The sequence below is a fragment of the Leptopilina heterotoma genome, unplaced genomic scaffold (genome assembly GCF_015476425.1).
Source record: "Leptopilina heterotoma isolate Lh14 unplaced genomic scaffold, ASM1547642v1 Lhet_21, whole genome shotgun sequence".
NCBI lineage: Eukaryota > Metazoa > Arthropoda > Insecta > Hymenoptera > Figitidae > Leptopilina > Leptopilina heterotoma.
Window position 1 is genome coordinate 13412 of NW_025110925.1, and position 12481 is coordinate 25892.

The 12481-nt window shown below is 23.8% G+C and overlaps 2 protein-coding genes across 3 annotated transcripts in view; both read right to left on the bottom strand.

The window, feature by feature from the left end:
* Positions 1–1165: 1165 nt before the first annotated feature.
* LOC122501466 lies at positions 1166–8997 on the bottom strand. The gene is made up of 3 exons (XM_043610949.1): positions 8855–8997; positions 4136–5323; positions 1166–2508 (listed from the first exon to the last, which is right to left on the bottom strand). Exons 1-3 carry the CDS (start codon positions 8930–8932, stop codon positions 1252–1254), a joined length of 2523 nt encoding a protein of 840 aa, XP_043466884.1. The 5' UTR covers positions 8933–8997; the 3' UTR covers positions 1166–1251.
* A 1910-nt stretch (positions 8998–10907) lies between these two features.
* Positions 10908–12481, bottom strand: part of LOC122501442 (arginine kinase) — a 41142-nt gene continuing 39568 nt past the window's right edge. For both annotated transcript variants that reach the window (XM_043610894.1, XM_043610893.1), the window contains exon 4: positions 10908–11435. In XM_043610894.1, coding sequence (XP_043466829.1) covers positions 11088–11435 — 348 coding nt within the window. In that variant the 3' untranslated portion in view covers positions 10908–11087. The remainder of the gene's footprint in view (positions 11436–12481) is intronic.

Consider the following 12481-nt stretch of genomic DNA (forward strand, 5'->3'; position numbering starts at 1 on the left):
TTTTCTTTGGCCTTTATTTACCTCAATCCACAAAATATTATCTCTAAATCGCATATTGTCATTTTTTACACGAGAGAGAAAAGAAATTGTAAAACTTTTTACTTAGGAGACAACAGACTTCTCACTCGATGATTAATTTTAAAAAGTAGCAAAAAGTATCTTTTAAACTAAAAAAAGTAGCTATCGAAAAATATAACTTAAAGACAAGAAAAACTCATTTTAGACACTTCACAAAACTGACAAAAATTCCATTCTATATTTTATTCCTTTTTCTAAAATTTCTAATGAAATTCATTTTAAAATAAATTTTTATTAGAAATTCTACGAGTATTCAATTATTTAACTACAAAAGTAAAAAATAGAAAGTTTCTGGAAATTGAATTCTTCTATTAAGAAATTTTTAAATAATTGAATTCTTGCAACGAATTTCAATAAATTCTTGTAAAAAATTTTACTACATATTTATGAAAATAATTAAATGTTTGCGTAAAATATTTACTTCTTTCTTATCCTGATAATAAATGGAATATCTGCAACATTTGAATTGTGAAAAGTTTTTAAAAATAATTAAATTTTACAAAGAATTCAATTAAAATTTCTGACAATAAGTGAATATCTGTGTAATATTTTATTATTTGTGAAAATAATTGAATTCTTGCGAACAATTATTTTTCCGACATTTTGAATTTTTGAAAACTGACATCGGATTCGTAATAGGCGACCCGAAAACCCCCGAGTAACAAATTTTAGGCGAATTTGGTTGATTTTTAAATTGTTTTGTTTTTTGGGGTAGTTTTCGTTAATTGTTTTTACCCTGAAAAGGTTTTCATTATGAAAGGACTTGTGAGACAATAAAATAGCTCTGTCATGTAAATTGTAAGCAATGTTCTTCTTTTGTTGAATTGGATGACGTGAAAAATAATTTATCAATCTATTAGAAGAAATGGATTTTTGATACCAATTAGTGATGAGTTGATTATTGTGATTATTTTGATTATGACTATCTAGAAAATTTATTTTATTATCCATTTCTAATTCATGAGTGAATTTTAAATTAATATTGAACGATTTAAAAGTATCAATGTAAAGTTTGACTTGATCTTTATGGACGCGCAATTGTTTCCGCATTCGGGTATAAATAAGAGGCAAATAAAATGATGATACGTTATAATTAAATAGTTTTATTATATATTTTTAAAATTTATATTTTAACATTAGCCAATGAAATTGGTCATAATGGAAAATAGTGCATTATGGTATAACACACGATGTTTCTTGACATTTAAGTAAATTTGCATCTTCCCTAAAAATCAGAAATATTTTTTTTGACACATAATTATTGTTTATGAGATTTTTTGGCATATTGGAATAAAATGTTTGCCAGTCTCTTAAAACACTATTTTCGTTATTCTTGTAATCGTTGTTAATTGTGAAACGTAAATATGCTATCCATCTGTTCGTAGAAAACAAAGATTCCCTAATAATAGATAAAGAATTTTGAGCAAGTGCTTTCGCTTTCTTTATATCATCCGATTCCTTATTTACCACTTTTAGCATGCCCTCAATATAGTTTATTTTTATAAAGCAATAGAGTTTAAAAACTTTTAATAATCGATTATCACTACAAATATAGTTGAAATTTTTATCTTCCAATCTATTTATGTCTACTAAGAACCTATTAACAAAAGATGTTATTAATCTCTCATAGTAATACAAATCACTCAATTTATTAATTTTTAAATCCACCTGATTGTTTTTACTAATTTCCTGGGAATATAGGAACTGTAAGTTTTTAAATAATTCTTCCGAGTAGTAAGAAAGTTTTACTTGTTTTGAGTAGTTATAAAACCTATTGGAGTATGTAAAAGAATCTTCGTATTTCTGTTGTAGATCGTGGTCATTTAAAAATTCAGAAAATTTCTCATAAAAAGTAGCATATGGACGAAAATATGCTGAATTTTCGATTTCAAATTCTTTATGTAGTTTAATTAAATGATAGGGATTTACGAAATGCTTCTCACAGTTTTCATCATCGCTTTTACAAAACATTGGTAGCGCAGGAATGACTAAGTCATTATAACCATTCTTAATATCTTGATCAAAAGAAAAATGACTTGAAAAGTTTACAAAATAGAATAAGACTTTGGAATAATCATTTATCATCTTGTACTCAAAGTAGGTAGTCATTGTGTCGAATTGTTTGGTAACCGTGAAAGGGTAGATATAATAATGAGTATCGTTGGATTCAATTAGATAAATATTTTTCATAATTATCTCGTACAGAAATTGTTCTGTATGATGAAGATCTTCTCGTTTTAATTTTGGTAATACTCTGCTGGCATTAATTTGTTTAGTAATTTCGAGCCCTGTTCTCATATGATCAACGACAATTATTACTAATTTCTTGAATTTCACGTCAAAAATTAAATCATCAATTGTTTCCCAATGTTTGTAGATTGTATCAATTGAGTTGTACGTTGGCGAATGCTTGATATTGTCGTTTTCCCTCTGTAGAATGAAAATATTTATGGTTATAATATATAAAATTAAACGTTTTATTATTTTTAATCTATATTAATAAAATCAGACTTTTGTCAGAGCATTGCTCAAATTTAATTATTTCTTGCATAATTCATCATATTTTTAGTAGTAAAAATTTGAAATATGAAAATTAAAAAATATTAATCTGAACGAAACTTTTGACTAACCAATTAGTGCCACTAATTTTTCGATGGAGATATTTTTATATTGCATATCAATAATTTTCTTGTATTTTCAAACCAAAACATGACCCCAAAGTTGATTTTGCAAAATTTTAATTTTTTTTAACACTTATTGTTTAAACAATTTTTAAACATCAAATTATTGAAACATTTTTTCCTACCGATCTATTTGATGGATTTTAATAAAATTTGGTATAAGTAATATACAATAATCATATACATATACCTTCGAACAAAAAATATTTTTTTGATTTTGTTCATAATTTTTTTAAATTAAGTAAGTATTAAAAAAATTGTTTCTAAGATTACAAATTGTTATAGACAAATTAATTAAACAATTAGACCAAAAAAGTTTTAGTCAAAAAAATGTTCTGTTACATTTATTTACAAATTTCTTTCAAATTTTTCGAAAACATCAATAACTTCTTTTTAAAATAAATATTTAATTATTATTTTTCCATAGGAAATAAAATTCTTCAAAAGATTCAAATTCAAACCTTTTTGAAATTAAACAACTTATAAAAAATTGTTATAAAACATGAAAAAATCGATCACTCCGAGTCTTCGACTAGGAGAAATCAATATCTTCATGTTTCATAATAATTAAAGATGCCCGAGTGATAAAATCATTATTTTATATTAAAAGACTTTATAAAAAAAAAAATTTTAATTATTTTTTATGAAAATAATTGAATTATTGGGAAGAAATTTATAAAACATTAGTAAGTAATTGAATTTTGCAGAAGAATTTTGATATTTATAAAGATAATAATTGAAGTTTTGAGGAGAATTTAAAAAAAATTTTTGAAAATAATTGAATTTTGCAAAGAATTTTATCAGAACTTTTGAAAATAATTAAATTTCCATCATGAATTTTATTAATTAATGAAGATAATGACGAGAAATTTAAAAAAAATTTTGAATATAATTGAATTTCTGCGAAGTATTTTATTGCTTTTGAAAATTTTTTTTTTTTTTTTTTTTTTTTTTTTCTTAAATGACTTGAGGCTTGGCCAACTGTCAGAACACACACTCTTATATACCAACTTGATTTTGCGTTTCTACAGAACGACTTTGAGGTTAGGAGTACTCGCATTTGCCTGGACCACCCGTCTAAATGGGTTTTCTCGCCAGTGGAGAGGGAAACTGTAGAAAACCTCTCCGAGTACAACCGGTTTATCGACAGTCGAATTCTAATGGTGTGTACCGGACAATAATCGACGGTGCACATCATTATACTTCGACGTCAAACCTCCCGCTCAGATTATCTCACGTGCCGGAAAAATCCCAGGCTAATGGGCGCGAACCAAGTACCCTGGCACGCTTCAGAAATTTTGAGCCATAATAGTGATGGCAACCCTGACATAAGGTTCTTTGAAAAAGATTGTTAAGTATATAATTTAATAACTTACCATTAAAGCATACTCGACATAGTTGTAGACAGTACTCATTACATTCCCCCAATTCTCATTTACATTTTGAATTTCCCCACTCAGCCTGCGAAATACTTGTAACCTTAAATCTATATCTGTAATATATTCATATTTGTAGAGTGAAATCAAATCATTGAACCATTCTAGTTGACTTATCAGTGAGTTTGCAACAAGTCGCTTTAGTGTATCTATCGACGCTGTTATATCCTGAGATGTTATACCAGTTACATTTTTTATAAAACAAAATAGTTCAAGTACTTTTATTTTGTGTCGATATTCACAGAGATTGCCAAACGAAGTATCGTTACTACTCAATGAAGATACAGTTTGATTAATCCAATTTAAATAATCAATTCCAATCATAGCGCATTTCGAATATTGTTGACAGTTAATATTTTTATCGAAAACTTCGTCCGTCACTTCTAGATGTCTCGATTGCAAGCAGGATAAACTTTTTTCCACAATACTTATCTTTTTCTCATTTTCTGCACTGTTGGCATTGTTTTGAATTTGTTGCAGTAAGGAGTTAAAATGCCATAAACTCTCACTTTGAGAAATGAAGTTGAATCCATTTGAATCACAAATGTCATAATTATTCTGGGCTTTAATGGAAAAATAGTTACTCTCCTTATTTCCAAACAATTGTTCTCGTAGTTCGAATAATTCTGAGAAGCTTTCACCTCTCTGCAGTTTATTGTTTACATACTCACTAAGAGTACAATTTGGCCAGTTTGGATTCAGAGGAATAAAAATATCTTCAAAAAAGGAATATCCCTTGAGTACGTTAACAAAGTTGAAGGTAACACCCAAAGAATCATTTAGAAGCATTTTTTGAAAATATATAGTAAAAACATTGTCTAGAATGTTTACCGGATAAACGAAATAATTTTGGTTATTGGCTTTGAATAGATAAAAATGTTCCTGAATTGTGTGATATAAGTGACTGAAGTAAGTACTGTTCTTCATTTCATTATTATCAGGTAATATTCTTCTCCACTGAGTTAATTGTTTAACTCTGTTTATGCCGTCAATAAATTCAGCTGCTATAACTACTACTAACGGCTTATAATTTTCCTTGAACAGCAAATTATTGATTTCTTCGGAATAATCGTAAAGAGTGCAAACGTCATTGTCAAAAAGTGATGAGTTTCTTCCGATTTCTTCTGCCTGAAAAACCCTTATTTTAAAAAAACATTCTTAAATTTTAAGATTATATGATTTTGGTTCCACTGTTATAGAATTTGGCCTCAGATTTTAAAAACTAAAAATTGCATAATAAAGAAAACGTTGAAAGAATGTAAAATTTCGAAAATGTAATATATATATCCGAGGAATAATCGATTTTCATAAATTTACACTTGAAGATTTTTCATTAAATTTTTTCGAGAATTCAATTATTTTCTCAAAATTTGCAATTAAATTTTTTCAAAAATTGTAATAATAAGACTTGAAAAAAATCAATTATTTTCTATTAAATTTTACAAAATTTCAATTAATTTCAAATCGTTTTAATTGTATATTAATCGAATTCATTCAATTTTAAAATTTTGTCCTCTATATTGAATCCGACATTTTTAATTTTGCCAAACAAATTTTTTTTCTTAAAAATTGATCAAAACCGCTTGAAATTGGTTACTCGAGGGTTTTCGGAGTCGCTGATCGAGAATCTTTGGTATTATGTCAAATTCGCAATCAGCGACTCCGAAAACCCCTGAGTAACAAGTTTCATGTGATTTAGTTTAATTACTTCTTACAATCTAAACTGAAAAAAATTATTTGATTTAATTAAATGGTTTATTTGTCTATTATACATTTTTAGTATAAATTGCAAATTATTTCGATTTTCTAGAGTGAAAAATAACTGGACAAATGTTTCAAAAATTAATTTTCAATAATTGTTCTTATCAACTTTTCGAAATATACAATTAAAACGATTTGGAATTAATTGAAATTTTGTCAAATTTAATTGAAAATAATTGATTTTTTTCAAGTCTTATTATTACAATTTTTGAAAAAATTTAATTGCAAATTTTGAGAAAATAATTGAATTCTCAAAAAAATTTAATGAAAAATCTTCAAGTGTAAATTTATGAAAATTAAAATTAATGAAAACTAGCTTCTAAAAAATAATATTAACATTTTTAAAAAAAAAGTAATTCTTAGAATTTTTTTTATTATAAATTTTTAAAATTCAATTATTTTCAATATTTTCAAAAATATAATTCCAAAAATTTAAATACATATATGTATTTAAATTTTTGGAATTATATTTAAGATTATTTGGAGAAGACACAATCTTTGTGAAAATTTTTAATTAAAATTCTTCTAAAAATTGGTTACTTTTTTTCACATTATACAGAAATTTTTCAATCATTTTCGAAAAATTACATTAGAATATTTTTAAGAAACTAATTCTTAGAATTGTTTTATCATAATTTTGAAAGATTTACTTATCTACGTACTAACAAAGTAAATTAAATTTTTCGCAAAAATCCAATTATTTTTAAAATATTTTGTCAAGAATTTCAATTATTTTTAAACGATTTTACCAAAATTCAATATTGTTTTTAAAATATTTAATCAAATTTCAATTATTTTTAAAAGATTTTACTGAAATTCAAATGTCGGGAAAGTTTTTAATTGTACATATATGTAAAATTTTCTTTTCTTTTTAAAAAATTTTTTTTTTTCGTGAAATTTTCACTCAAAATTTTTTTTTAATTTAAACAATTTTTTTCGAATTCTATATGAAAAATAAGTAAATACCTGTTTTTTTATTTTTTTATTTGATCAAAATTACAGAAGTTGTGATTTTTTTTTATTTAACGTCTTCAGAAGCAGATCGCAGATGAATTTTGAAACACTTTTTTGTCTGTTATAATATAAAAGATAAAAAATAATATAATATATGCAAAAAATTTGTTTTTTCTTAAATATTTTAAATATGTAATAAAAAATAACGTTTATAAAGCGAAAATATTAAATAAATTAAGATTACGTCTAAAAAGTGACTTTTCTCAAAACCGAAGTAATCGATTTTCGATTTATTTCTTTCATTACAATCACTGATAAATAAATACATTTTTCTCTCTCATGTCAAAGTGGTGTTCTTAAGGGATAAAATGATATTTAAAATTATATCAGTAGTTGCAAAGTTTTATTCGTCTTTTACACTTGTTAAAAATTCACCTTCAATTACAAAAGAAAACAAATGCCTTACTAATGGAATGAAGTTATGAAGTAGTTTAATTTCTCAATTTCTTTTACTAAACTCTGTGCAATGATTGATATAATTTTAAATATCATTTTATCCCTTAAGAACACCACTTTGACATAAGAGAGAAAAATGTATTTATTTATCAGTGATTGGAATGAAAGAAAAAAATCGAAAATCGTTTACTTCGGTTTTGAGAAAAGTCACTTTTTCGACGTATGTAATTTTAATTTATTTAATATTTTCGCTCTATTAACGTTATTTTTTTTTATTACATATTTGAAATATTCAAGAAAAAACTAATTTTTTGTATATATTATATTATTTTTTATCTTTTGTTATAACAGAGAAAAAAGTGTTTCAAAATTCATCTGCGATCTGCTTCTGAAGACGTTAAATTTAAAAAAATCACAACTTCCGTATAATTTTGATCAAATAGAAAAATAAAAAAACAGGTAGGGTCATTTGGGGTAAATGTAAACGGAATATCTATTTTTCACGAAAAACATTATTAGTGAAGAATTACATATTTTTGTTTGATTTTTAAATTTATTTTTATGCAAATGCGAGACAAAATACTGAAACAGTAAAACTTTGATTTTCAATCTTTTTTGCATTAAAAAATAACTTACACTATGGCATTGCCAATTGTCAAAATAAAATATTGACAATACTCAGAACATCTTGTAGGTGAGCTGAGGTAAAAATATTGACGTCGTACTTATTTTTAAATTTGTAAATTTAGCTGAAACATCTACTGTTTATATTTACCCCTTGTTTACATTTACCCCAAATGACCCTATTTACTTATTTTTCATATAGAATTCGAAAAAAATTGTTTTAGTTAAAAAAAAATTTTGAGTGAAAATTTCACGGAGAATGCCCCATATATAATTGAAAGACTCTTATTTTTAAAATATTATTTAAAAATATTTAAAAAAAAAATTATTTGAATCAAATAGTTTGAATTAATTGAATCAAATAATTTTCTTCAGTGTTTATTCAGGTTTTCCGTCAGTAGAAATGTTAATGATCTTTTAAAATATACGCAGATAAAATCGGAAAAAAATACTTAATTCTTCAAAAGGACAAATTTTAACGTTTTACAACTGCTAAATACATATTTGTATTGATTTTTTATTTTTAAACTGTAAATCTTATCATTTTTGAAGAATGCAAGTAATAAATATTTCAAGTTATAGCATTATTTTTGTTGAAGAAATATTTTTAAATTATTCAAAAATTATTTTACGAAAAAAGTAATTTTAAACAACTTGTGTTATTAAATAACATAAATATTGATTTATTTCTTAAAATGTTGCTATTTACGAGAATATTATGAAATAAAGATAATAGAAGAAAATTAAAATTATAAGTGAATTAATGATGGAAATTTACTAAAAGTTTTAAATCTTATTAATTAACGTTATATATAGAAGTTATTAAATAGCAGATAAGGCTTTAATATTTGATTTTTGACATACCGTATTTTCTCCAATGGCAGAAGTGATCAAAGATAAAAGTATCAAAATTTCCTTACTTCGGAACACCATTTTTGACATAGTAATGAACAATTTTTGTCTACGTATGCACTGATATATTTTTAAAGTAATATAATGCTTGCTGGAATGGAATATATGTCGTAAAGGGCAATAAATTTTCTAATCACGTTTATTTTATAATATTTTCATTTTTAAACTCCGAAGCCTATCTCATGCAAAAAAAAAACAGGAAATTTATAAAAAATTATATAAAGTTAGTCATTTTTTTGAAAAAATGCTAAATTGAAATAAAAAATAATTTATAAAAAAATTTCACAAAACTATATTTTTTAAAATTGCAGACTTTGCACTCGATAATTAATTTTAAAAAAGTAGCAAAAAGTAGCTTTCAAACTAAAAAAAAGAAGTAAAAGAGTAGCTTCCGAAAAATTAAACTAGATGACCAAAAAAATCGTTTTAGACACTTCACAAAACTGACAAAAATTCCATTCAATATTTTTTATTTTCCTGACTTTTTCCTAATTTTCATCAAAAATATTTACTTCTTTCTTATCCTGCTAATAAATTCAATCCCTGCAACGAATTTTAATATTCATAAAAGAATATAAATATTTAGAAAAATAATTTAATTTTTGAGAAGAATTTATAAAATTTTTAAATAATTGATTTCTTTCGACTAGTTTTATGCAAATTCTAATTTAAATAATTTAATTCCTGAGAAATTTTTATAATTTATGAAAAGAATTGAATTCTTACGAAGATTTTTACAAAAAATTTTTTTAAATAATTGAATTATGTTTGGAAATTTTTTGAAAATAGTAGATATTAGAAATCATTGAATTGCAAAAAGTTTTTAAACATAATTAAATTTTATAAAGAATTTAATTAAAATTTTTGACAATAATTGAATTATTGCGAAAAATTTCATTAAAATGTTTCAAAAGAATTAAATTTATGTGAAATATATTGTTATCTTTGAAACTATTTGAATTCTTTATAAGAATTTTGTAAACATTGATTTAAATAATTAATTTTTTTCGAAATGTAATATAAATATTATGAAAAATTTTCTTGTAAATAATTGAAATTCAGAGAAATTTTTATTTATGAAAATAATTGAATTTTGCAAAGAGGTTTATTAAACTGCCTAAAAATACAATTATTTTCGGAAACAATTTTGTTATTTATCGACATAATTAAATTCTTATGAAGAATTATTTATATAAATAATTGAATTCTTGGGAATTGAATTATTTCAAAAAAATCTAATCACAATTGTATTTAAAATAATTGATTTTTTCGAGAAATTGAAATTAAATTTTTAACAATAATTACTTTTTTTGAGCAATTCCTGTAAAATTGTATTAAAAATAATTGAAATCCTGCGATGAATATTATTATTTATGAAAATAATTGAATAGTTGCTAAGAAGTTTATTAACATTTTCAAAAATAATTGAAATCCTGAGAAGAATTATTTATGAAAATAATTAAATAATTCTTTATAAGACTGTTATATATATACATTGTGAAAATTTTATTTTAAATAATTAAATTTTGGTGGAAAACTTTATTTGTGAAAATAATTGAATTTTTTATTAAATAATTTGAAATAGTATTGAAAATAATTTAATTCTTAGAAATTAATCAATAATTTTTTTAAAAAATTGAATTTCTATGAAAAATGTTATTATTAGTGAAAGTAATTGAATTATTGTGAAAAATTGTATAATAATTTTTTTTTAAGTAATTGAATTCTTTTGAGAAATTTGATGAAAATACTAGATATTGAAAATAATTGAATTTGAAATATTTTTAAATACTTTCTCTATGAGGAAGCAATAATTGAATCGTTTTAAAGAATTTGAATATAATTTTAGAGAATAGTTTTTTGATTTTTAGTACACGAGAGGGAAAAGAAATTGTAAATTCCTTTTTCTTTACTATAAGGAATTGTAAAGCTTTTTTTCTTACAATTATGTGACAAGTAAACGGCAATGGAACAAGGGTAGATGAATAATAATAAAACCAGCATGTATTTTACTATTCGATTTTATTAACTATCAATTTCCTTTCTTTTTTTGATCCAGCTGAAAAATAATATGTTAAAAATAAATTCAGTAATTATAACAGTAAGTGTGTTTGCTTTGGGAGTTGCATTAATACTAAAGTAACGAAGAGTATTAATAGTAACGTAAAATAGATAGGTTCTGATTTTATAATTCTTTTTCTATTTTGATAAGCTCAGCGATGCCGTCGTGCATCTCCTTGACGGCTTGATATTCAGTGAGACCAAGTCGCCGCTTGTTGGAGATGTCGTAAATGCCACCTTCAGCCTCAGTGTGTTCGCCGCGTGTTCCGCGAACTTGAAGATTGAACTTGGATGCGACCTCCTCCAACTTTGCCTTGTTGGCCGCCAATTTCGGTACCTTGATGTGCACCGACGCGCGAACTGTCGTTCCCAAGTTGGTTGGGCAGAAAGTTAAGAAGCCTAGGCGATCGTTGTGAGAGAATGGCAATCGTTTCTCAATATCGTTCACGGCAGTCACCAAGCGGCGGTACACCTGGAGAAGAACAGATTTTATATTCATTATTATGCAGATCAACAACATTTATTCTAATCATAAAACTTTAATTATTTTTAACTGTAATTCTTTTGAAATTCAATTATTTTCTACAATTCTTTTAAACATGTGCAGACTTCGCACTCGATAATTAATTTTTAAAAAGTAGCTTTCAAACTAAAAAAAAATAGTAGATATTCACAAAACTGACAAAAATTCCATTCTATTTCTATTTTTATTTTCCTAACTTTTTCCTAATTTTCTTTTTCATTAAAAAAAATTTACTTCTATCTTATCATGCTAATAAATTCAATTCCTACAACGAATTTTATTATTCATCAAAGAATTTCAATATTTTTAAAAATAATTGAATTTTTGCGAACGATTTTATTAGAAGTTTTTTAAATAATTGAATTTTCAAGAAGAAATTTATTACTTTTAAAAATAATTGAATTCTTGTGATGAATATTGTTATTTATAAAAATAATGGAATTTGGCAAAGAATTTTATTAGAAATGCCTCAAAATAAATAAATTTTTGGCAATAATTTTGTTATTTATCGACATAATTGAATTCTTACGAAGAATTATTTTTGTAAATAATTCAATTTTATTTTATTTATTTTATTAAAATATTTGAAAATAATTAATTTTCTGTGACAAATTCTAATATTTTTGTAAATAATTGAATTCTTTCAAAGAATATAAAAAAACATTTTTTTAAATAATTGATTTTTTTCGAGGAATTGAAATTAAATTTTTAAGAAAATCTTACATTTTTTTAGCAATTCCTGTAAAATTGTATTAAAAATAATTGAAATCCTGCAATGAATTTAATTATTTATGAAAATAATTGAATAATTGCTAAGAATTTTATTAAAATTTTCATAAATAATTGAATTCCTGGGAAGAATTTTATTATTTATGAAAATAATAATTGAATTATTGCGAAAATTTTTATTAAAGTTTTAAAAAAATTGAATTTCTGTGAAAAATTTTGTTATTATTGAAAATAATTGAATTCTTTATAAGAATTTTATAAACCTT